General features: G+C 45.7%; 1 protein-coding gene across 4 annotated transcripts in view; it reads right to left on the minus strand.

Annotated features, from left to right (window-relative positions):
• The window catches only part of dapk2b (death-associated protein kinase 2b), a 156,552-nt gene that overhangs the window by 49,374 nt on the left and 80,228 nt on the right, over window positions 1–26,950 (minus strand). For all 4 annotated transcript variants that reach the window (XM_060853576.1, XM_060853575.1, XM_060853574.1 and 1 more), the window contains one exon: window positions 24,912–25,133. In XM_060853576.1, coding sequence (XP_060709559.1) covers window positions 24,912–25,133 — 222 coding nt within the window. The remainder of the gene's footprint in view (window positions 1–24,911; window positions 25,134–26,950) is intronic.

The following is a 26,950-nucleotide window of genomic DNA, read 5'->3' on the forward strand; positions in this document are numbered from 1 at the left end:
TGTGGTGCATGGGGGGTTGCAGTGTGGTGCATGGGGGGTTGCAGTGTGGTGCATGGGAGGTGCCGCGTGGTGAATGGGAGGTGCAGTCTGGTGTATGGGGGGTGCAGTCTGGTGTATGGGGGGTGCAGTCTGGTGTATGGGGGGTGCAGTCTGGTGTGTGGGGATGAGCGGTGTGGTTTGGGGGGGGATGAGCGGTTTGGTGTATGACGGCGTGCAGTGTGGTGTATGGGGGGTACGGGGTGGTGCATGGGGGGGGTGCAGCATGGTGTATGGGGGGATTCAACGTGGTGTATGGGTGGTGCAGTCTGGTGTATGGTTGGTGCAGTGTGGTGTATGGGGATGAACGGTGTGGTGATTGGGGGTTACGGTGTGGTGTATGGGGGGTACGGTGTGGTGTATGGGGGGGATGCAGCGTGGTGTATGGGGGATTGGGTATGGGGGGTACGGTGTGGTGTATGGGGGGTACGGTGTGGTGTATGGGGGGTACGGTGTGGTGTATGGGGGATTCAGCGTGGTGTATGGGGGATTCAGCGTGGTGTATGGGGGATTCAGCGTGGTGTATGGGGGGGTGCAGTGTGGTGTATGGGGGATTCAGCGTGGTGTATGGGTGGTGCAGTGTGGTGTATGGGGATGAACGGTGTGGTGTATGGGGGGTACGGTGTGGTGTATGGGGGGTACGGTGTGGTGTATGGGGGGTACGGTGTGGTGTATGGGGGGTACGGTGTGGTGTATGGGGGATTGAGCGTGGTGTATGGGGGATTGAGCGTGGTGTATGGGGGATTGAGCGTGGTGTATGGGGGATTGAGCGTGGTGTATGGGGGATTCAGCATGGTGTATGGGGGATTCAGCATGGTGTATGGGGGATTCAGCATGGTGTATTGGGGGTGCAGTGTGGTGTATTGGGGGTGCAGTGTGGTGTATTGGGGGTGCAGTGTGGTGTAGGGAGGGTGCGGTGTGGTGTAATCGGGGTGCATTGTGGCGTATGGGGGGGTGCCGTGTGGCGTATGGGGGGTGCCGTGGGCCTTTGGGGATAGCGGTGTGGTGTTTGGGGATGAGCGGCATGGTTTGGGGGGGGATGTGCAGCGTGGTTGGGGGGGGATGAGCGGCGTGGTTTGGGTGGGGATGAGTGGCGTGGTTTGGGAGGGATGAGCGGCGTGGTTGGGGGGGGATGTGCGGCGTGGTTGGGGGGGGATGTGCGGCGTGGTTGGGGGGGGATGTGCGGCGTGGTTGGGGGGGTGATGAGCGGCGTGGTGTATGGGGATGAGCGACGTGGTGTGTGGGGATGAGCGGCGTGGTTTGGGGGGATGAGCGATGTGGTGAATGGGAGGTGCAGTCTGGTGTATGGGGAGGTGCAGTCTGGTGTATGGGGGGGGGTGCAGTCTGGTGTATTGGGGGGGAGTGCAGTGTGGTGTATGGGGATGAGCTGCGTGGTGGGTGGCGTGGTTTGGGGGGGATGAGTGGTGTGGTTTGGGGGGGGGATGAGCGGCGTGGTTTGGGGGGGGATGAGCGGCGTGGTTTGGGGGTGATGAGCGGCGTGGTTTGGGGGGGGATGAGTGGTGTGGTTTGGGGGGGGATGAGCGGTGTGGTTTGGGGGGGGATGAGCGGTGTGGTTTGGGGGGGGATGAGGGGTTTGGTGTATGGTGGCGTGCAGTGTAGTGTATGGGGGGTACGGTGTGGTGTATGGGGTGTACGGTGTGGTGTATGGGGGGATGCAGCGTGGTGTGTGGGGGATTCAGCGTGGTGTATGGGGGATTGAGCGTGGTGTATGGGTGATGCAGTGTGGTGTATGGGGATGAACGGTGTGGTGTATGGGGATGAACGGTGTGGTGTATGGGGGGTACGGTGCGGTGTATGGGGGGTACGGTGTGGTGTATGGGGGGGTGCGGCGTGGTGTATGGGGGGGGTGCGGCGTGGTGTATGGGGGGGTGCAGCGTGGTGTATGGGGGATTGAGTGTGGTGTATGGGGAGTACGGTGAGGTGTATGGGGGATTCAGCGTGGTGTATGGGGGATTGAGTGTGGAGTATGGGGGATTCAGCGTGGTGTATGGGGGATTGAGTGTGGTGTATGGGGGATTCAGCGTGGTGTATGGGGGATTCAGCGTGGTGTATGGGGGATTCAGCGTGGTGTATGGGGGATTCAGCGTGGTGTATGGGGGATTCAGCGTGGTGTATGGGGATGAGCGTTGTTGTGTATGGGGGGGGTGCAGTATGGAGTATGTGGTGTGCAGTATGGTGTATTGGGGGTGCAGTGTGGGGGGTGCTGTGTGGTGTAGGGAGGGTGCGATGTGGTGTATTCGGGGTGCACTGTGGTGTATTCGGGGTGCAGTGTGGTGTAAGGGGGTGAGTGGTGTGGTGTATGGGGCGTGCGGTGTGATATATGGGGGGTGCAGTGTGTTATATGGGGGGGTGCAGTGTGGTGTATGGGGGGTACGGGGTGGTGCATGGGGGGGGTGCAGCATGGTGTATGGGGGGATTCAACGTGGTGTATGGGTGGTGCAGTCTGGTGTATGGTTGGTGCAGTGTGGTGTATGGGGATGAACGGTGTGGTGATTGGGGGTTACGGTGTGGTGTATGGGGGATTGAGTGTGGTGTATGGGGGATTCAGCGTGGTGTATGGGGGATTCAGCGTGGTGTATGGGGGATTCAGCGTGGTGTATGGGGGATTCAGCGTGGTGTATGGGGGATTCAGCGTGGTGTATGGGGATGAGCGTTGTTGTGTATGGGGGGGGTGCAGTATGGAGTATGTGGTGTGCAGTATGGTGTATTGGGGGTGCAGTGTGGGGGGTGCTGTGTGGTGTAGGGAGGGTGCGATGTGGTGTATTCGGGGTGCACTGTGGTGTATTCGGGGTGCAGTGTGGTGTAAGGGGGTGAGTGGTGTGGTGTATGGGGCGTGCGGTGTGATATATGGGGGGTGCAGTGTGTTATATGGGGGGGTGCAGTGTGGTGTCTGGGGGGTGCAGTGTGGTGTCTGGGGGGTGCCGTGTGGTATGTGGGGATGAGCGGCATGGTTTGGGGAGGATGAGCGGTGTGGTTTGGGGGGGGGATGAGCGGCGTGGTTTGGGGGGGGATGAGTGGTGTGTGTATTTGGGGTGCATTGTGGTGTATGAGGGGTGCGGTGTGTTGTATGGGGGGGTGCAGTGCGGTGTATGGGGGGTGCAGTGCGGTGTATGGGGATGAGCAATGTGGTGTATGGGGATGAGCGGTGTGGTGTATTTGGGGTGCATTGTGGTATATGGGGGGTGCAGTCTGGTGTATGGGGATGACCAATGTGGTGTATGGGGGTGGGGTGCAGTGTGGTGGATTTGGGGTGCATGGGGGTGTGCAGTATGTTGTATGGGGGTGTGCAGTGTGATGTATGGGGGGTGCGGCGTGGTGTATGGGGGGGTGCAGCATGGTGTATGGGGGGTGCAGCATGGTGTATGGGGGGGTGCAGCGTGGTGTATGTGGGGGTGCAGTGTGGTGTATGTGGGGGTGCAGTGTGGTGTATGGGGAGGTGCAGTGTGGTGTAGGGAGGGTGCGGTGTGGTGTAGGGAGGGTGCGGTGTGGTGTAGGGAGGGTGCGGTGTGGTGTATGGGGATGAGTGGTGTGGTGTATGGGGGGGTGCAGTATGCTGTATGGGGGGTGTGGTGTTGTGTATGGGGGGAGCAGTATGGTGTGTGGGGGTGCGGTGTGATGTATGGGGTGTACGGTGTGGTGTATGGGGTGTACGGTGTGGTGTATGGGGATGAGCGGTGTGGTGTATGGGGGGGTGCAGCGTGGTGTATGGGGGGTGCAGCGTGGTGTATGGGGGGTGCAGCGTGGTGTATGGGGGATTCAGTATTGTGTATGGGTGGTGTAGTGTGGTGTATGGGATGAAAGGTGTGGTGTATGGGATGAAAGGTGTGGTGTATGGGGATGAGCATTGTTTGTGTATGGGGGGTGCAGTATGGTGTATGTGGTGTGCATTATGGTGTATTGTGGGTGCAGTGTGGTGTATTGGGGAGGAGCGGTGTGGCGTATGGGGGTGCGGTGTCACCTATGGGGATGCGGCATGGTGAATGGTGATGAGCGGTGTGGTGTATGGGGATTAGTGGTGTGGTGTATGGGGATGAGTGGTGTGCTATATGGGGGCGTAGTATGGCGTATGGGGGGTGCAGTATAATGTATGGGGGGTTCAGCGTGGTGTATGGGGGGTGCAGTGTGGTGTATGGGGAGTGGAGTGTGGTATATGGAGGGTGCAATTGGAGTATGGGGGGAGCAGTGTGCTGTATGGGGGGTGCAGCGTGCTGCCTGGGAAGCTGCAGCGTGCTGCCTGGGAAGCTGCAGCGTGCTGCCTGGGAAGCTGCAGCGTGCTGCCTGGGAAGCTGCAGCGTGCTGCCTGGGAAGCTGCAGCGTGCTGCCTGGGAAGCTGCAGAGTAGATTTAACTGGAAGGAGCTTTAAGCTGCAGGCTTTGTTTTTGATTGGTGTTAAAATGACCTTTCTTTACAAGTGCAAGAGAAATATCTGACTCAATATTCTATTGTGTTTGTTTTGTTAACACTTTACCCTGGAACAAGGCAGTGATGACACTATTCGCCTAATGGCTTGTTTTGCCTTACAAGTTGAGAAATTGTTTCTCTGTTGCTGACAATTCTTTAGGGCCATTCCCAACCCGTTGTCAACAGATACACAAAATTTAAGTGTAATTAATTCTTTGCCAGGAATCAGTTTTGCACAAGAGAACTTTCTGAAAAAGATGAGCAATTTCAAACAAGTTCCTTTTCAAGCACTGATTGAATTGCACTGTTTATAGTCATTGTTTCCAGTGAATACATGTGCTCTGACCCTCTGGCAGCTGTGTTTAATGTCACCAATAGAATCAGTTTTCCACTTTGGAACCAACACTCCTGACAAGAAAACGAATCTATCGCTTGCATCTGGTTACCTCAACATTTCTTTTCCCTCCTTTCTACGGCACTTCTAACTTTTTCTTATTTGATCGATGTATTTGAACACGAGCGCAGGCAATGCTAAGATGTTTCTCTAACTCCTCTGGAAAGGCCAATTCTAAACAAACAGTCATTGATTTGACAGATTACCTTTAAACTTAGTGGAGTCTGGCTAGAATTTTGTAAAAGTTATACAGGGCAAACTTTTCAACAATAAAACTAATTAAATGCTGATAAACAATGGAATGAAAAATTCTCAAGAATCTATTTACCTCTGCCTGAAAAAGACACAGTCAGAACTTTATTATACAAGCAGCATCTCTGCTCTATGCTGTAACAAATCACCAGGAGAGTGGTGACTAAAGCAGATCTCCTATGGTCTTTGATGGCTACCTCTGTGAAAAATGCAACAACAGCTGAGCACCCAAATAATTCAGCTCAAATATCAGCGAAGTATCAGTAGCTGCAGTGCCAATCTTCACGGAACAGCAGTTTATCATCTGCTCCTGTTGGAAACCAGATTAAGATTATTCTGACTTGAAGTGCCTTCTCATCAGGATCCCAGCAGAGGTTCCTGGCTCTGTCGCCCCAGCTAAGATTGGTGGCCTGCTCTGCCACCAGTATCTGTGGTAGCTTAGGGGTTAGATACACGGATCAACTTGTTACAAAAGATTCAACGATCCCTTGTATTCAATGGAGAAATCATCACTGATAGGCCTACAATCATCTGATAATAACCCTCTCCCTCTATTCTAAACCAAAAACAAAACCTGGAATTAGAATAAATCTAATGATAAACCAACTATACAACTGTTGTCAATTGTTGCAAAAAGTCTCTATGAAAGGAAATCTACCATCCCTACCTGATGTGGCCTACACGTGACTCCAGACCTACAGCAATGTAGTGGACTCTTAGTTACCCACTAAAATGACCTAGTTATATCAACCATAAGAAAACTCTCAAAAAAGGAATGAAAGTGGACAGACCAGAAAAGGCAACTGGAAAATCAGCTCTATCAATCCTGCAAAGTTCTTCTTCCTAATATCTGGGCTTTAGTGCCAAAATTAGGAGACCTGTCTCACAGACTAATCAAGTAACAGTCTAACATAATCATAATCAGAATCACACCTTACAAACAACGTCTCAGTCACCAGCACTATTCCTGGATATGAACTGTTCCACAAGCAGGACAGAGCCAGCAGAGTTGGCTGAACGGTGGTATACAGTTAGGAAGGAGTTGCCGGGACTCCCCAACATGGACTCCCAACTCCATGAAGACTTGCATTAGGTCAAGCAACAGCAAGGAAATTTCCTGCAGATTGCGATGCGCCATCCTCCCTCAGCTGGCGAATCAGTGTTCCTCCATGCTGAACATTCCTTCGAGAAGGCACTGAGGGTGACAATGTACTCTGGGAGGGGGACTTCAACGTCCATCACGAAGAGTGGCTCAGGAGTACCACTACTAAACAAACTGGTCAAATATTAGAAGATATAGCTGCTTGACTGTGTCTGGGTGGTGAGGGAACCAACAAGAAATAACATACTTGAGCTGTCCTATTTACCACACTTCCCATGCCATTACCGGTGGAAGTGACCACTGCTTAGTGGAGACCAAGTCCAGCCTTCACATTGAGAATACCTCCATCATGTTGTCATAGAGTCAGAGAAGTACAGCACGGAAACAGACCGTTCGGTCCAACTCATCCATGCTGACCAGATATCCCAACCTAATCTAGTCCAATTTGCCAGTAATTGGCCCATATCCTTCTAAACCTTTCCTATTGATATACCCATCCAGATGCCTTTTAAATGCTGAGTTTGAACCAGCCTTCAACACTTCCTTTGGCAGCTCATTCCATACACATACTACCCTCTGTGTGAAAAGTTGCCCCTTAGGTCCCTTTTGCACTTTTTCCCTCTCACCCAAAACATATGCCCTCTAGTTCTGGATTCCCTCACCCAAGAAAAAGACTTTGTCTATTTACCCTATCCACATCCCTCGTGATTTTATAAACCTCTATAAGGTCATCCCTCAGCCTTTGACGCTCCAGGGAAAACAGCCCCAGCCTATTCAACCTCTCCCTATAGCTCAAATCCTCCAACCCTGGCATCATCCTTGTAAATCTTTTCTGAACCCTTTCAAGTTTCACAACATCCTTCCAATAGGAAGGAGACCAGAATTGCATGCAATATTCCAACAGTGGACTAACCAATGTGTGAAACATTTTCTTCCTGATTTGGAGGTGCCATTTTTGGACTGGGGTGGACAAAGTGAAAAATCTCACAACATCAGGATACAGTCCAACTGGTTTATTTGGAAGCACTCTTTTCCAAAAATCCTTTTGGAAACATTTTTTTCCTACACAAAGGGTGGTAGGTGCCTGGAACACACTGCCATAGGTTTTGGGAGAAACAGACAGGCTAACAACGTTTAAGTAGCATTCAGACAGACACATGAATAGGCAAGGAATAGACCACATGCAGGCAGATGATATCATTATCAACAGAGAAATGGTGGGACAAAGGGCCTGATCCCTGTGCTGTTTTGTCCTTTGTTCTTAAATGTTAGCACCCCGACAGGCAATGAGGTCATAAAGTTTTCACCCTAACTTTTCAACTTGGTGTCAGTGGCATTTCTCAGAGTCTGAAAGCACTGTTTGGGAGGCACTATTGCCAACAGAACATCAATATGGGACAGCCCTCATCTGCGAAGTTAATCCTTTTACTATGAGCTGATAGGCAATTGAGTAAAGAAAATAATTACAAGGTGAATTGCCATTATACCTGTTACAAAACATTAAACATGCCAGTTTAGAAAACTAAAGATGCTCTAAAACATTTCAAAGTTAATACTTTTAACCGCTATTTGTCAAATCTACCTTGATAAAGGTAGAACAGTCGATGTGGCTGTTTATGGATTTTAGGAGAAAGTGAGGACTGCAGATGCTGGAGATCAGAGTTGAGAGTGTGTTACTGGAAAAGCACAGCAGGTCAGGCAGCATCTGAGGAGCAGGAGAATCGATGCCCTGGGCACAAGTCCCCCACCAGGAACGAGGCCCGTGGGTGTGGCACTATCACAGTGCTAAATGGGACAGACTTCAAGCAAAAGACTGGGCAACTGAGGTGCTGTGGACCATCAACAGCAGTTGAATTGTACTCCAAAACAATCCGGAGACTCATGGCCTTGCACATCCCCACCTACTGTTACCATACAACACAGCACCAACCCTGGTTTAAAGAGGGCACAGGAGGGCAGGCAAGAAGCAGACATACCTAAAAATCTGGTGAAGGTATAACACGGTTGTTCTCATTGTGTTTCACACTGTTGAGCAATTCTCAAGTTCATCCTATTTTTTAAAATTATTTTTAAGGTCAGTATTTGTTGCCTCAAGGACAGTTAAGTGACAACCACATTGTTGAGGATCTGGAGTCACATGTAGGCCACACCAGATAAGGAGAACAAATTTTCTTTCTGCAGGGTATTAGTGAACCAGACAGATTTTCATGACAATTGATAGTGTTTACTCGGTCACTATTAGACTAATGCTTGGCACTTCAGAATTTTTAAAATTGGTTTCAGATTTGATCATCTGTCTTGGTGGGATTTGAAGTGGATTCTCCTAGGCCCTTGGATTTCTAACACTGTTGTAGAGACAGAGCAGCAGAGAAAAAACTCTTTGGCTAATCATGTCCACTCCTGTCAAAACTGCCACCTAATTAATCTAAACCTATTTTCTCACACTTAGTCCTCCATCTTGGAGAATTTCCTCTGCACCCTCTCCACAGTGCTATCACATGCCTCCAAGAATGTAGATTCCAGAACTGCACACAATGTTCTAGCTGTGACCTAACCAATGTTTTATACAGTTCTAGCATAACCTCCCATTCAAACTCAACAAATAAGGGTAAAAAAATGACTGCAGATGCTGGAAACCCGATTTTGGATTAGTGGTGCTGGAAGAGCACAGCAGTTCAGGCAGCATCCGAGGAGCAGCAAAATCGACATTTGGGGCAAAAGCCCTTCATCAGGAATAAAGGCAGACAGCCTGAAGCGTGGAGAGATAAGCTAGAGGAGGGTGTGGGTAGGGAGAAAGTAGCATGGAGTACAATAGGTGAATGGGGAAGGAGGGTGGAGCGGATAGGTGGAAAAGAAGATAGGCAGGTAGGACAAGTCATGGGGACAGTGCTGAGCTGGAAGTTTGGAACTAGGGTGAGGTGGGGGAAGGGGAAATGAGGAAACTGTTGAAGTCCACATTGATGCCCCGGGGTTGAAGTGTTCCGAGGCAGAAGATGAGGCATTCTTCCTCCAGGCGTCTGGTGGTGAGGGAGCGGCGGTGAAGGAGGCACAGGACCTCCATGTCCTCGGCAGAGCGGGAGGAGAAGTTGAAATGCTGGGCCACAGGGCAGTGTGGTTGATTGGTGCGGGTGTCCTGGAGATGTTCCCTGAAAGCGCTCTGCTAGGAGGCGTCCAGTCTCCCCAATGTAGAGGAGACCGCATTGGGAGCAACGGATGCAATAAATTATATTAGTGGATGTGCAGGTAAAACTTTGATGGATGTGGAAGGCTCCTTTAGGGCTTTGGATGGAGGTGAGGGAGGAGGTGTGGGCACAGGTTTTGCAGTTCCTGTGGTGGCAGGGGAAGGTGCCAGGATGGGAGGGTGGGTTGTAAGGGGGCGTGGACATGACCAGGTAGTCATGGGAGGGAACAGTCTTTGCGGAAGGCGGAAAGGGGTGGGGAGGGAAATATACCCCTGGTGGTGGGGTCTTTTTGGAGGTGGCAGAAATGTCGGCGGATGATTTGGTTTATGCGAAGGTTTGTAGGGTGGAAGGTGAGCACCAGGGGCGTTCTGTCCTTGTTACGGTTGGAGGGGTGGGGTCTGAGGGCAGAGGTGTGGGATGTGGACGAGTCGCATTGGAGGGCATCTTTAACCACGTGGGAAGAGAAATTGCGGCCCTTCTTAATCTCTATCTACTTGCTTTGTTACCTTATGGGACTAGTGCACATGCACACCAAGGTCCTCAATGCTTTACACAGGGATTTAGTGTCCATCATGCATTCCTCTGCCTTGTTTGCCCTAATATTACCACATCACTGCTTCTGCACTGGCTCAATTAGATATTTCATCATTGTGTTTAGCATGGATGTAAAACCTTTCAGCTAGCAGTAACAGCTTGTGATTTTGGGCATTCAGTTGGCAGGGTCTGAGAGTGATTTCACCCCTAATGGGTAATCTGAGCAACAACAAATTCATATCCATTTGGATTAAGGTTCAGATGTACCAAACGAGGGACTGAAAGTCATACAAAACCTTCCACATTAATCACATGTTTGGCTATCTGCGGAAATATTTCCTCATTTGGTCCAGTAGTATAGCAAAACTCCTGAGAAGGACCTTAGAAATGGTCTACCTTATAAAAAGGTGTCATATGAATGCAATTTAGTGGCACACCTCCAAGCTTCCTGTACCAAGAAAATTCTTTCCCAGAACAGCAACATACAAACAGCATCAACTGGTGTGCAAGTTTCATATGCATTCCATGGCAGATGGTGGAATTTGAATTCAATAGAAACCAGAAATTAGTCTAATGATGACCACAAAGTGACTGTTAATCATCATAAAAAACCCTTCAAGGAAGGAAACAGCCATCCTTACCTGGTCTGGCCTACAAGTGACTCCAGATCCACAGCAATGTGGCTGACTCTTAACTGCCCTTTGGGTAATTAGGGAAGGGCAATAAACGCTGGCCTAACCAGTGACGCCCACATTCCTTGAATGAATAAAATAGAACAAAGGCAGCGAGTTGGTCACCACTGATCAGCGTCACAGAACACAACTACTAACTTCCCAATGAAAGATATCCCCAGCACAAAGGCAACATAGAAAATCAGCCATTCAGTCCATCAAGGCTAGTTTCCAATTCAACATAAATCATGGCTGATCCTCTATCCTAACACTTACACTCTTTTCTCATTCCCCTCATCACCTTTAACGCCGAGAAATCTATTTATTTCTTTAATATAAAAGTAAAATGGAATACTCCAGATAGCATTTATTATTTTATGTTCATTGTTGTGGCTAACAGAAACCATACCAACATGACTACTAATTACAGGCTAATTATACAGATTCAGATAAAGGGATTGTAAACCGATTAACCTTCATATTAGAATTTACAGTGTCATCCAAATTCTTGCATGAAATTGTGGTTTGGCGATGACTGTTTGAGAGCCTCTGTCAATACAATAGTGTCTGTCATTAATGTTCACAATATAATGAAATTTCCAAGACACCCACAGCAACCAGGAACATAAACACTCACAAAACATCCCTGTGCAAAAGGTGATTGCAACATCACTTCCTCTGCGGCTGTTCATTGAGATCAAGAATGCCTTACTCCCACCCCTGTTCAGTGAGCTGAGGGACAGCTAGTATAGTCTACAAGTCATGCTTTGGACCTATCACAAGTGGGGCAGGTGGCGCTCCAAGAGATAAACAGGGGAATTCTTTTGTAAGAAAAGGTCTTTGGGCCCTTCCTGACTCAGCATTATCTCACATTCACAACAAACTCCATGGATGTGTTTAGCTCCTCCCCAAATGAGGCAAAAGTGTGGACTGCAGATGCTGGAGATTAGAGTCAAGATTAGAGTGGTGCTGGAAAAACACAGTGGGTCAGGCAGCATCCATGAAGCAGGAAAATCAAATTTTTGGGCAGGAGCCCTTCATCAGGAATGAGCTGACGAAGGGCATTTGCCCAAAATGTCGATTCCCCTGCTCCTTGAATGCTGCCTGGCCTGCTGTGCTTTTCCAGCACCACTCTAATCCAGACTCTTTCCCAAATGAACCTTCTCCAGGCTGAGACTCTCAAGAATCAGTGAGGATGTTTGAACACTTCAGTGATACTTTGAGGACATCCTCTTTCCTCCTGCCACCATGACCCAGCTATAGTTGAGAGAACCTGGTGGCACACAATTGATGATATAATAATGATGACATGTCCTACCCAATGGAGTCAGTTTTGAGCCACAATGAGTGCCTCGACAGTAGGGATGTTGATGCGAGAGAGGTCTCTGCTATTGCATGCCCTTTTCTCCCCCACAGGATTTGAAGGAGCGTGTGTTGCTGTGTATGGACTTCTCCAGTGTTTTGAGTTGTCTGCTGTAGATTGTCCAAATCACCAAAGCCTATAGAAATGTTGCGATCACTGCTGCCCAATAGATCACAACCTTAACTTCCACTTTGAAATGGAGTCCTCACATACTCTATTACTCAGTCAGCCAAAGACTGAGCGCACACATGACAAAGTGATGACAGATTTCATCATCCATGTCTGCGACCACTGAGCTGAGGGTCCCAAAAGATATAGAAAATGGCCCATTACATCCAGGATCTCATCACTGCTCAGAGATTGACAGGGGAGCTGGTCGGAAGAGGACTTTAGTTTCTCGGTGTTGAGAGAAAGGCACATCTTCACATTTGCTTCAAGGGGGAGTGGACAGTGACCTGGAGTTCTGTTTTTCAGTGAGCATGCACCTCCATACTGAAGTGCAAAGTCTGAGCTTAGAATGACTTTGGATTTAGAATGAAGACAGTTCAGGTTGAGCTGTTTCCAGTCAATTCTGTTTCCACACACCTGTAGGCAGTAGTTTGCTGGAGGTGAGGGGTACTATAGCAGTGAGGGAGTTGGAGATGAGGGCTAGTACAATGACACAGACCTATAAGAGTCAAAGAGCATGATGTTGGAAAAGCACAGCCAGTCAGGCATCATCCGAGGAGCAAGAGAATCAAAATTTCAAGCGTAAGTTCTTCATCAGGAATGAGGGGATGGCCCAAGGCAGAGGAGAGATAAATGGGAGGGGGTGGGGCTGGGAGGGAAGGTAGCTGGGAATGCAAAAGGAATTGAAGGTAGCAGTGAAGGTGATAGGTCGGACAGGAAGACGGACAGGTAGGAGGGTGAGGCAGATAGGTGGACCTTTATGACCCCAGTATTAACTGAGATGGAGCAGGGATAGGGAAAGGCATCACAGACGTTTGGACTACAGGAGACTTACAACAATTAGATGCTTAAGTTTTGACAAATTTGGTCAGCCAAAGGGCCTTTGTCTGTCTGTAGGCTTCTCTGACTCCATAACTGTGACTGAGGTGGGAAGAAACATTTCCCCTCATTACAGAGGTCAATAACGAAGGACCATAGATTGAAGAGATAGGGGTTGAATGAGGTTTTAAGGAAGAATTATGTTTTACCAGGAACACTCAATGGTAGTAGAGAATACGTCAATAAAATATTTTTAAGAAGTATTTAGCCGAAATCTTCATGCACGGCACACCAGGGCCCAGGCCAAATGTTTAGCAATGGGGTGAGAATAGATAAGTGATTATTGACTGGCACAGACATGATGGCCCAAAGGGCCTCTTTTCATGCTGAAAGATCCTATGATTCTATGAATATTTGCTGGGTAATCCATGGAGTGCAAAGAATCACAATGGCACCTAATTTGGGATTGTCAGTCAGGCTTGCAGTGTGATGTACTTGCATGTACTGGAAGTTCCATACATTAAATTCATAGGGCCCTGCAATCTGCAGACAAAAAGACATGTACTATACAAACATTGCACCTGCTGAACTCAACTAAATAAGTCATAGTTCATTTCTTAGTGCAATCCATTGACCAGAGCCAACCATCTTGGTTTAAAACTTAAATAAAGCTTGGTAATTATCAGTAGTTACCATTAACTTGTGCATTCCCATGGCAACACTTACACTAGAATCCACTTCCTAACCAATATGCACTCTCCTCTCATGCAGTGTAAATATATCTTCCCGTCAATTAGGTATTATTTTGATTTGTTCAATAACCAGGGCGGCACGGTGGCACAGTGGTTAGCACTGCTGCCTCACAGCGCCAGAGACCTGGGTTCAATTCCCGCCTCAGGCGACTGACTGTGTGGAGTTTGCACGTTCTCCCCGTGTCTGTGTGGGTTTCCTCCGGGTGCTCCGGTTTCCTCCCACAGTCCAAAGATGTGCGGGTCAGGTGAATTGGCCATGCTAAATTGCCCGTAGTGTTAGGTAAGGGGTATATGTAGGGGTATGGGTGAGTTGCGCTTCGGCGGGTCGGTGTGGACTTGTTGGGCCGAAGGGCCTGTTTCCACACTGTAAGTAATCTAATTGAATCTAAATGAAAGAGGAAAAGCTACAACAAATTGTGTGTCTTTTTACAGATATATGTGAAAGAGGGACTGTGAAGGTTTGAATGGTGAGGTTTAGGACTGGCACACCTCTGTGGAGTAGGCACAAAATGAGACAAGTGCCTGACAGCAGCTAGGTTTGATATGATACTCCATGTTACACCTCATCACATTTAACAGAATCAAAAGGGTTTTGAGAGATTGAACAAAGCCACGCACAGCAACTGGTGCTGTTCCTTGCATTCTTCATAATTTGGGAAGCAGTGAAGATTATGTCTATGAAACCAATGCAGGAAGGAAGAGTTCCTCAGCTATTGGATGTATGTGATCAAGAAGCCTATTTACTAGGAGCAATAGCAATACCAGCTTCTGACGATTTAATTTTATATTCAGAGTTCATCTTACAATTCATAAAACGGAATACTAAAAACACTTTAGAAGAGAAAGAGAGAGTGATAAAACTGAGCCCAATGCTGAATAATAACAAACAGATTCTTTTGAAGCTCAGTTACAAGTTTGTGAAGCTAGTTTCAGTTACTGAGGTAACTATTCACAGGCAGACAGACACCCAGTAATCAATACCTTACATCATGAAGTTGAACAGACATTTAAACAGCTATGTCCTTGCATGGTCACATGACATAGTGCCCTTTGATTGTCTTTGCTCACAATATTTGCATTCTTCCCTACGTCACTCAGTTCATCTTTGTTCCTATCTGACACCATCCTGTGACCCTACCGAAGCACAGTGCAGCCAAGCCCAAGTGGTAAAACACAGTGGGAATTCTATATGCAAACAGGTTGCTGAGAAATTGCATTGCTGACTATAACACAAATCTCTCCGACTTCAGAAACCACAGAACTCCAGTTGGGTTGCTTTTGATGCTGTCGAGCCCCTCAGCTGTGTTGCGATCTTGTAAACTGTTGCTCAGAAACAGATCACTTTGTCCACTGCTGTTAAGAATAAATTGGAACTGGACCATTAGGATATGCTTTCACTCAGCCTGGATGTCTTGAAAGCCTGTTACTTGCTGTAAGAGGAGAAGGTAATGATCCAATCTGGAAGAATTTAGCACTGAAGGAGGAAGGGTCAATGCCCCCAAAACATTGATTCTGTTTTCTTTGCACAGGTGGTGTCAGATGTCCAGAGATTTTCCAGTAATTTCTGCTTTTGTTTCTGATTTCCAGCATCTGTAGTAATTTGTTTTTTGTTTAATGATCCAACTGGCTTGCATTTACAGACACTGTTCCACTGTTTGCTATTCTTTAGGTGTTGCGAGTACTGGGTGATCTGTGATTCATTGCACTTTAACCATATTGCACAAATAGGTGTTTTTGTTCCAAACTCCAAAATAATGCAGAAAACTATCACTGTCACTTCTTACTATAATTTGGAGATGCTGGTGTTGGACTGGGGTGTACAAAAGTTAAAAATAACAACACCAGGTTATAGTCCAACAGGTTTAATTGGAAGCACACTAGCTTTCGGAGCGCGCTCCTTCATTAGGTGAACTACAACCGCCCGATGAAGGAGCGTCGCTCTGAAAGCTAGTGTGCTTCCAATTAAACTTGTTGGACTATAACCTGGTGTTGTGTAATTTTTAACTTCTTGCTACATGTTGGTACAGCACAGATTCTTCAGGAAAGGATATCCCTCAGATGCAAGTGATAAAACATCAAGAGTTTATCCCTCAACATGAAGATTTCCTGCATGTCACCTCTTTTCAGAGCATGCATATTGTACTTTTGCCTGCACAGCACCACGTCCCACTCAATCATCAACATACAGCCACGGGTCACAAAAACTTATGTTGCAACACCACTTTGACAGGGAAATTAAACAGCTGTCGAGATCAAACCGACGAGTCCCAGCACAACACTTACCCTTACCGTACAGGGGATACAGGCCTAAAGTCAGCAACAACCTTGGCAAGTTACAGGACTGAATAACTCAGTAACGCATGACATGTCATTGAGGAAATTGCCCTCTCGAACGGAACACAAACACCTCAGCCACAAAACAGACAGATGTTGTTCCTAGAGGATATTATATTCTGCTATTGCTCAATAACCTGGGGCTCAACATCTGTCAGTTTTGCAGATCAGAATGAATGCTCAAAAACAGTGACTCTCAGCAGGGCAGTTGTATTACTGGAAGATACAGAACTTGGAGCTTTGTTACTTCCACTGGTCCTTGCCACAAGCTCTGCTCCCAGTTGGGGTCTCAATCCTGGAACCCTGACATCTACCCTACACGTTGCTGAACGCGATGGGAAATTTAGCATGGAGGAGAAAGTGAGAACTGCAGATCAGAGCTGAAAAATGTGTTGCTGGAAAAGTGTAGCACAGCACAGCCCTTCTTCAGGAAGGGTTTATGCCCGAAACATCGATTCTCCTGCTCCTTGAATGCTGCCTGACCTGTTGAGCTTTTCCAGTAACACATTTTTCAGGGCAATTGAGCATGGCCAATTCACCTAACCTGTACATCTTTGGATTATGGAGGGAATGGACGCACCCGGAGGAAACTCATGCAGACAAGTGGAGAAAACCTCAGTAAGTGATCCTCCTCCTATAAAGGAGATGAACTCTAAACTCTGAGTTACATGTGGTGTTAATGCTAATTTACCTTGTCCTCACCAACACAATCTCCTCCTTTGACACCAATCCTTTTTTAAAAAAATCAAGGAGATAAGAGCATCGCTGGCTGGCCAGCATTTATTATCAGTCCCTAATTGCCCTGGAGAATGGTGGTGGTGGTGGTGATCTGCCTGTTTAAACAAATGTAGTCCATTTGCTATAAGTAGATTGACAATGCCCTCAGAGAGGTAGTTCCAGAATTTCGACCCAATGATTCTAAATGAAGGGTAATTAGTGGGTGGCACGGTGGCACAGTGGTTAGCACTGCTGCCTCACAGCGCCTGAGACCCGGGTTCAATTCCTGACTCAGGCGACTGACTGTGTGGAGTTTGCACGCTCTCCGTGTCTGCGTGGGTTTCCTCCGCGTGCTCCGGTTTCCTCCCACAATCCAAAGATGTGCGGGTCAGGTGAATTGGCCATACTAAATTGCCCATAGTGTTAGATAAGGGGTAAATGTAGGGGCATGGGTGGGTTGCGCTTCGGCGGGTCGGTGTGGACTTGTTGGGCCGAAGGTCCTGTTTCCACACTGTAAGTAATCTAATCTAATATTTCCAAGTAAATGCAGGGGGTGGTGTTCCCAAGTATCTGCTGCCCTTAGCCTTCTAAATGGAAGTGATCAGGATTTGGAAGATACTGTCATCTTGTAGCATCATCACTGCTACTGTAAGTTGTGGAAGGTGTGGATGCTTGTACATGTGACATTAAATCGGGTGGGCTGCTTTGTCCTGGATGGTGTCCTTGTTGGAGCTGCACTCATCCAGGTAAGTAGGAATCTTCCATAATTAATATTCATGACTCTTACCTTGTAAATAGTGGACAGACCTTGGGAAATCAGGAAATGAGTTACACTCTGCAGGATTCCTAGCCTCTGACCTGATCTTGCAGCCACAGTATTTATATTGTTAGTACAGCTTTTAAGGACTATTAAATCTCACCTCACTTCTCACGTTCAGTGATTTTGTCCATGTTTGAACCAAGGCTGGACCACCCCAGACCAGGAGCGAGTGGCCTTAGCAGAACCCTTAGTGAACAGGCTTAACAAATGCTGCTTGTGCTGCTGACCCTTTTGATCACTCGCAGATGACCGAAAACAACATATGGGCAATATACCCTGCAAGCCTTTCTGCAAGTCACACACCACCCTGACTGGTAAGTTTATGACTGCTTCTTCACTGTTGCTGGATCAAAATCCAGGAACTCCCCCTTTCTTACAGCAGTCTGTGCATGCATCATATGGATTGAAATGGTTCACCACCATCAGGAAGATTCAGGATGGGAAATAAGTGCTGGCCCAGTGACACCCACAGTTCTGAGAATTAAAAAAAACTTCCTGCACCCCCAAAATACTTTTATCCAAGACTTCAAATGACAATAGAATTTTAATTTCCTATGTTTTGTTGCTGAAATCTTTACCCACTGAGTCATTGCCACTCCCTCTGCTACCTTTTCAGTAATATTTATACTATTAGATTCACATTGTATTCACAAATAAAGTCACTTCACCTCATAGGGTGGATGCTAGCACCAAAAGGTGGGGTAAATAACAATTTGTTTAGTTCAGTTTCAAAGTACAAACTATAGGGACAGATTTCTTGCCAATACTGGTAATATAGACTGTATTAGTCAGGCCACAATTGGGCCATTGGTTAAAATTTTCTGCCATTCCCTTCCTGTATTATTTTATTGCAGTCATGGTGCAACAGTTCAGCAAATGTGCCAAACTGCTCAGAGAGCAGCATGCCTATTGCAATTCCATACATTCCAATCAATGTTCTTGCGAAATCAATAGCCAAGAGGTGTGCGTGTCAACAATCTTCCTTTGAGAGAGATAACTGGCTGCTACTGCTTCCTATGTAAACCTGTTTGTCTACAGTTATAAAGCAATGGACTCTTTGTGAAATGTTCTGGGACTCCAAAAGACATAGTAAAATTACAGGAACGGATGTTGTGGAAGAGCCAGAATTCAATCTTGTATTTCCCAGGTAAAGATCAAATATCATACAACACCAAGTTATAGTCCAACAGATTTATTTGGAAATACAAGATTTCAGAGCACTGCAAAAGATTTTTAACTTTGTCCACCCCAGTCTAATACTGGCACCTCCACATCAGGTAAAGATGGCAGTTATCAATGGAGATGGTAGCTGGTAAGAGCTTTGTGCCATTGCTTTATACAAAGTCCCATCCTGTGCCCATCAGGCATATGACAGGACAGCCAATGGCATTCTCGCCATCTTGATGGGGGAGGGTTGATCCTGCCCATTGTTATTTGCCAGCCAGAGACTGGCAGCTCCAGTGAACAGTAATGCTCCCTACAGGTGGTGGTGATAGCCATCGCCATAATGCCCATTCGAGTTGTGGTTTTGTCACTCAATCTTGTGGGGTGGGAGAGCGATGGGGAGCAGCAAGATTTGGAGCGGGGGTGGGGGTGGCTCTAGCTTTCTCCAGGCATTCCTGCCACAATCAGAATTGGGCTGGGAAGGGAGAACTGGGCTGAAGGGAGTAGGATATCCCCTCCTTGACTGACTAAATGCCCCTTGCAACTAAACCAGTCACCAGGGGAGGGTATTAAATTTCACATATAGAATCAGGTAGCATACAAAGTGAGGTGGGGGGGGGGGGGGAAGTGATGATCGATTGATGGCAGGGTACTATGTGGGGAAGAAGCAATCCTGTTCTGCTTGACCCATAAGGTGGCTGGAGGTAGAACTAGGCTTCTCCTTAATGCCATCACTCAAGCTACACCCTGTCCCCATGCCCAAGAAACCCAGCTGGCCTCTAACATTTCGAGAATACCAATCCTATCCTGGTAGAAGGCAGACTGCCCCTTGCTCCCATCTCAGTGAAATCTGGACATCAACTTCCTTGAGTCATCACCTCAACATGCTCAGAATTTCTACCCATTTGACATCACCCTTTTGGAAAACCCTCAATCCATTTGTATTATTCAACCTTATTCTTAGAATCAGAACGCTCATGAAAGGAAACACCAACTGAAACATTCTGTCAAATGCAGCCCGATATGAGCCCTGGGCATTTCCCCATTAACATTCCCAGGGTGATACTTAGTCAGTTTTGTCTCTACACAGAAGTATCTTTTCTTTTTGCTCAAACTCAGTTCATCAAAAGCGGTCACCATTTCATTTCGGAACTGAAAACAAATGCTGGAAATCACAGTGGGTCAGGCAGCATCCATGGAGAGAGAGAGAGAGAGAGAGAGAAAGGTACCATTTTGAGTCTAAACACATCTAGACTCGAAACATTAGCTTGCTCTCTCTCCATGGATGCTGCCTGATCCACTGATCTCCAGCATTTATTGTTTTCAGCGCAGATTCCACCAGTTGCAGGAATTTGTTCCTACCACCTCATTTTGTTTGGTTTCCCTTATAACATTAAATCATAGAATCTGATAGCATTGGAGGCCATTCAAAAATGTGAAGCATAGCCAATTAAATTCATTCCTTTTTTTCCTACAATCCTTCAATGATCTTAAAGTAAACTATGACCCTAGTGAAACCAATGACCCACTTCCATTTGGGCCTCACTCCACACACAGTGGTTCTGCCCACATTTTTGTCAGTCTCCAAATTTTTCTAAGTGGATGGGAAGTCTAGCTCACTGGTCAGAAATCTGGCAGTGGGGAGGGGGTAGCCTAATGCTACATTTTTTGAGAGTATCCGCTGTATTAATGCCTATCAGACCATCAAGTCCCTAGATTAGACCACATCCACAGGGGAATGGGAAGCTACTGATCAACTTAAAGGATTGACCTGACAAAAACCAGAAATGACACCACCAACCCCAGCAGACCCAGACACAAATAGCAAGTGGGACAGAACACCAATGCTTCACCAGCGGCTCACTGATAATGTTACCTAGCATAGTCTGTTTGTGGTCTGGCAAGATTTCTCTCTCAGGTAACAGCACAAGATCAGATTAGTACATTGGGGTTTGTAGAACTTGGTTTTGTCCAAATTAGCAATTTCAAAATTAACATGAAACACGCTGGGATATCCCAAGGCCCCAAGAAGTACTAGATAAACAAGTTCTCTTAGGCCGAAACCGGAGATTATTCTGATTTATTCAAGTTTCTCATTCCTCATTCATTTCAACAGCACTGTATTTTATTAAATTGTAAACAAACCTGATCGGAAACTGGACAATGCTATTAAACCCCTGCCCCAAGGTCAACGGAAGTTTCCATTGCTGAATTGGTATATTGTATGTGGGACTTAAACTGGCCAAGTAATAGAGACTTTTAAAAATATATTATTTTTATTCAACCTGTTTTTCTTGTCAACCTTTCAGAGATATTACTTTACACCTCTGGATCAGGAGGGATATGAACCCAGGTCTCCCAGTACAGGGATAGGAACATTACCACTGCCACAAAAGGACCCCAAGAGGCTTTTGTTTCACATCATTAGATTCAAAATAATTGATTTTCAATATACAGAGTAAACTCGAACTAGACTGAAGAGGAGCAGAAAGCACAAAGAGTTAGATCATTGTGAAGTCCATCTTTGAGTGAGAGATCATTGGTTGGGATCTCACTTGCTGTTGACACTATTGGGTTGATGTTTGGTAGATATTTTTAATCACCCTATTCCTGCGTGTTATTACATATCTCTAAAGCAGGTATCCTGGCTCAGAGGAAGGGACACAACCAATGCATCACAAGGGACGTCTGTATATTTTCTATTTTATTGCTCATTGTAAACTTAGAGTATAATATTTTATAATGAAAGTATTAAAGATTAATAATGAATGATCTGCTTTATCATTGCTTGTGAACAAAACCAGCATCCTCTGCTTTTGACTCTAATTCAATTTTTCCTGATCAGTTCTGGTTGTCACTACCTGTCCACATTCTTCTTCTGCGCATCTACACTCCCCATCATTGCAAGCGGCTAGTTCACATTTGCCTACTTTCTTCATTTCATCATCTCCACACTGCACTATGCCAGCATGGCTCTGCTATACGCACTGTCACCCAAGATAAACCTGTCTCCTGGGTATGACAGTCCAGTGCTAAGGGGGTGCCACACAAAGCTACCATCTGCTAGGGTAGATGTTAAATCACATATTAACTCTCAAGTGGATGTAAAGGCACTAATACAAAGAATAGGAGAGAAGTTGTCCCCGGTGTTCTGGCCAATAGTTCTCCCTCAACGTGGTCAGCACAGTGGCTCAGTGGTTCGCACTGCTGCCTCACAGTGCCAGGGACCCAGGTTCAATTTCCACTTCGGGTGACTGCGTGGAGTTTGCACAATCCCCCTCCATGTGGGTTTCCTCCCACAATCCAAAGATGTGCAAGTTCGGTGAAGTGGCTATGCTAAATTGCCCTTAGTGTTCTGGGATATGTAGGTTAGGTGCATTACTCAGGGATAAACATAGAATAATAGGGTAGGGGAATGGACCTGGGTGAGTTACTCTTCAGAGGGTTGGTGTAGACTTGTTGGGATCAGAGGGGTGCTGGAAAAGCACATCAGGTCAGGCAGCTTCCGAGGAGCAGGAAAATCAACGTTTCAAGCAAAAGCCTTTCATCAGGAATAGAGGCAGGAAGCTTCCATGGTGGAGAGATAAAGGGGGGTGGGGAGGGGGGAGGGGGGAGGGGGGCGGTGCTGGGGAGACTCTTGTGGAGAGAGGAGGAGAACAGCCTGATCTGCTGTGCTTTTCCAGCACCACTCTGATCTAAAAACTCTGGTTTCCAGCATCTGCAGTCCTCACCTTTGCCTAGTTGATTTTAGCCTTACTGTGAATCCTCTTGCAAGGATGCCTACCTTGAAGAAGTTCTCCTCCTCTCTCCACAAGAATCTCAGTGAGTCTCTCTCTCTCTCTCTGCAACCTTCCCTCACACTCCTCTCTGACCTATTACCTCCATCCCCACTCCCATTCACCTACTGTACTCTTTGCTACCTTCTCCCCAGCCCCACCCCACCCCCACCACAACCCCATTTATCTCATCACCCTGGAGACTTCCTATTCCTGATGAAGGGCTTTTACCCGAAACATCGATTTTCTTGCTCCTCGGATGCTGTCTGACCTGCTGTGCTTTTCCAGCATCACTCTGATCTAAACTCTGTTGACTTGTTGGGCCCGATAGCCTTTTTCCACACAGTAGAGATTCTAAATGATTCTTAAACAACATGACTAGAGCAGATTACCGGGTCATTACTGAATGTTTTGGGACATACTTTATGCAAATTGGTGGTTGCATTTCTTGTACATCAAATAAAGTACTTCATTCACTGAAAAGTTTGTCCTGTGATCATGAAGGGTGCTACATAAATTCAAATCTTCAGGACAAAAGAAATGTATGCTGATATCAGCTCCATAAAGGAAATTATTGTGCTCATTTAAATTATAGCATTCTTGTATCTGTCCTGATGAACAAGAGATTAAAACGTTTTGTTGATATGTGTCGCTAATAGCAATTCTCAATAATTACTGATGCCCAAAAGCAAAGTTCACAAGGGTCCACATTCACTGGGGACAGACTGTCATCAGTCTCTAGGTGAAGGAGCAATAGCTATAATATAAAATCCCTTCTGAAATTGCAAAGTTTAAGCACAATTCAGTCTTTTATTCTCAGAGTTCGTCAGAAGTGTTGTGATATCAACTTGTTGCCTTATACAAGAGAAGTCTCACTCACCAGGTTATAAAGAGTGGAGCTAACAGGGTTTTGTATTTGTTGGTGTATTCCTATCCTCCCAGTGCAGTAACAATAACCTTGTACTTACTCTTCATTTGACCATGATTTAGAGATGCCAGTGTTGGACTGAGGTGTATAAAGTTAAAAATCCCACTCCACCAGGTTATAGTCCAACAGGTTTAATTGGAAGCACACTAGCTTACCGAGCGCTGTTCCTTCACCAGGTGGTAGACTACACCTGATGAAGGAGTGATGCTCCGAAAGCTAGTGTGCTTCCAATTGAACCTGTTGGACTATAACCTGGTATTGTGTGATTTTTAACCCGATGAAGGAGCAGTGCTCCAAGTGAAGTGCTCCAATGAAGCACTAGCTTTCGGAGCACTGGTCCTTCATCAGATGGTTGTGCTTCCAATTAAACCTGTTGGACTATAACCTGGTGTTATGTGATTTTTAACTTCATTTGACCATGATACCTCACAAGTGACTATCAATTATTTCTGGATGTAACATAAATAGCTATTAAGTACTATGTTTTAAATCGTCACCATTTGTCAAGATTGAGCCAGATTCTGCTGAAGAATTTATGTGGGTATCCTTCCCACATGGTAATAGCTACTTAGATTACAAATGAGGAGGACTGATTCCAGTCAGCACAGCAACAATACAATACACACCTTGCCTACAGAGGGGCAGCTTTCACCGTATATACCAAGGAGGAAGCTGGAAAGGTTCTGGAAGACTCAGATTGTAGTAGCAAATCAAAACAGAAACAAATAAACCATTCATGGACTGGAAATTATTTTGAAATTGCTGGTTGATAAAAGTTTTCATTCACATTCATCAACGTCTTCATTGGCACTTTGCTATTTCATGAAAATGAAATCTGTTCCTATCACTTGCAGTAAGTGTGCATTGTTGGCTTGGGAAACAGCAACAGGAGACAGAGGAAGTATGATGAAACAACAACAACTCATTGATGTGGTATCAGTTAAATCATAGCTGGTAGGGAGAGATTGGAAAGAGGAGGCCAGAATCTTGGACAAAGAAGTAGAGGGAGATGCAGCAATTCAGGGACTTCCAGAATCTAGGGAGAAGATGAACGGGGCATATCAAGGTATCATTTACAAGTTAAAGAGAATAACCTTTTGAAAAAAAATACTCTCATTGTAAATACATGGTCCAATAAGGAGAGCTTATTTTCCAAATCACCATGTACCTAAGGTACACTAGGCAGGGACATTGGAGTGAGTGAGAAAGAGAATAGAAAAGTGGAGAGAAAAATGAAAAAACTGAAAGTTGAAAAATGAGAAGAAACTCTCTCAGGATTAACTTTACTTTTAAATATAATGTTGTATTGCATCAATGCTGGGTTACTTGCTGCAGGTCATTAGCACTGACGGAACTAATTCTCAACATTAAAGGGAGTTTAGTTTCAGTTACTCATCATTAAGAATAATTAATACAATCCTTCCTGTTTTGATTTTCTTTATCCCAGCCAACAGAAACGGAAATCCTCTTTACTCACAGTTCCAGAATAAGGACCACATCTGTTTTATTCTCATAAACATCATGTAAGGTGATAATGTTGGAATGCTGGATCTGCTGCAGGATGTTCACCTCCCGTTCAATTTCCTCACGTCTCACTCCTCTCCGACTGGCTCGAACCTGCCGTTTCTTAATAAACTTTGCTGCATATTCAACTCCAGAGCTTTTCTCACAGCATTTCTTCACAATAGCAAACTGACCACTGAAACAAAAAGAGAATCAAATAAAACAAAGTCAGAAATTGTGATTTGATCAGCTGGAAGTTATAAATAATCAGAAGATTTTCAGGTGAAATCAAAATGTAAAAGAGCAGGAATTTTTCCTGGTTTCCAGGCCTCCATCCTTCTTTCAGTCACTGACCAGATGTTAGGTTGGCCACTGGAAGTGTTAGAATAAAAGAAGAAAACCACAAAGAACATGCTCATTCACCTACGTCTGACCTAGTAGTCCCAAGAAACAGCAAGAAGTTCTGAATAAGGGTCACTGGACTGGTAATCTGCTTCTCTCCAAAGATGCTGTCAGAGCTGCTAAGCTTCTCCAGCTATTTCTGTTTTCATTTGTTTCAGGTATCCAACATCCATACTTGCATGCCAGATTGATTGAAAATACTTCTAAAGTATTGGAGAATCCCACCAAATATGACTCTTTTATAATTAACACTGTTGTCTAATAATACCAAACAATTTCCACCAATTCTTCTAAAACAAACCCAAGCACAAGATGAGGAAGTGGCAGAGAGTTTTAGGAACCATAAGTTTAAAGTCTCTCTTTTTCTCAAGTTGCTCTACATAGACCACAAATTGTGACTCAAGTTACTTACTGCTGCAAGGGGAGTTGTGGTGGGGGTGATTTTTTTTAAAAATAGAAGATTTTTTTCTCATATACAGTTCACCATTGCTAATGTACTATTATTTAAGAAGTTGAAATCCTTCTGGGAAATGACCCATTACTAAAAACAAAAACAGGATGATATTAAAATGGAACGATGCCTTCTATTGCTTAAAAAAGCAAATGAATATTTAAAAGGATATTGATTTTAGGAATTTCTGCAAGGTCAGACACTGATGTAGTTGTGGATAATATTTTGTTACTGAAGTGAACGTTACAATTTTACTAAACAAAAAGACAAAAGAAATGTGAACGCTGGAAATCAGAAACAAAAACTGAAGCAGTTGGAGAAACTCAACAGGTCTGGTACTTTTCAAAGGAGAGAAAGCAGAGTTAGTGTTTCAGGGTTCTGAAAAAGGGTCACTGGACAGGAAATATTGACTTTACTTTCTCTTCACAGATGCTTCCATACCTGCTGAGTTTCTCCAGCTCCTTCTGATTTTATTATAATTTCACTCCTGCATTCCACTCCATCAGCTTTGTTCTTTGCCCATCCTATTCTTCCTCTACTGAAAATGTGTTGCTGGAAAAGCACAGCAGGCCAGGCAGCATCCAAAGAGCAGGAGAATCAATGCCTCGGGCATGAGCCCTTCTTCAGGAATTCTACTGCTCTTTGGATGCTGCCTGGCCTGTTACACTTTTCCAGCAACACATTTTCAGCTCTGATCTCCAGCATCTGCAGACCTCACTTTCTCCTATTGTTCCTCTAGCCTGTGTTTGTTTAAAAGCGTCATTGGCCCAAAACGTTAATCTGGCATGATTCCTGTATTTTCAGCACTTATTATGATTTTAAGGACGTTTGTTCAAGAAACCCCGACAGTTTTGTCTTTCGTCCTGGTTTTTGTAGAATTAACTAGCATCAGTATTTGAGCCAGAGAAAATGCTGCACAGTTCTCTAACACCTCATCTGAAACATTGATATGTTGGAAACATCTTGCTGATAATATGAGCAACACATGGCCAGTTAAATGTGAAGTTAATTCTTTACTTGATCCAATGGAAATAATGTCCTGTTTCAGAATTGATCAATCCAATTATATATATTAAAAAACTCTTCTTCAGATTGTTCTCAGCCTCTGAGCTCCTCTTGTAGCTACAGTATTTACATAGCTGATCCACTCCAGGTTCTGG

Source organism: Hemiscyllium ocellatum, chromosome 42, assembly GCF_020745735.1.
Source record: "Hemiscyllium ocellatum isolate sHemOce1 chromosome 42, sHemOce1.pat.X.cur, whole genome shotgun sequence".
In the NCBI taxonomy this organism is placed as follows: Eukaryota; Metazoa; Chordata; class Chondrichthyes; order Orectolobiformes; family Hemiscylliidae; genus Hemiscyllium; species Hemiscyllium ocellatum.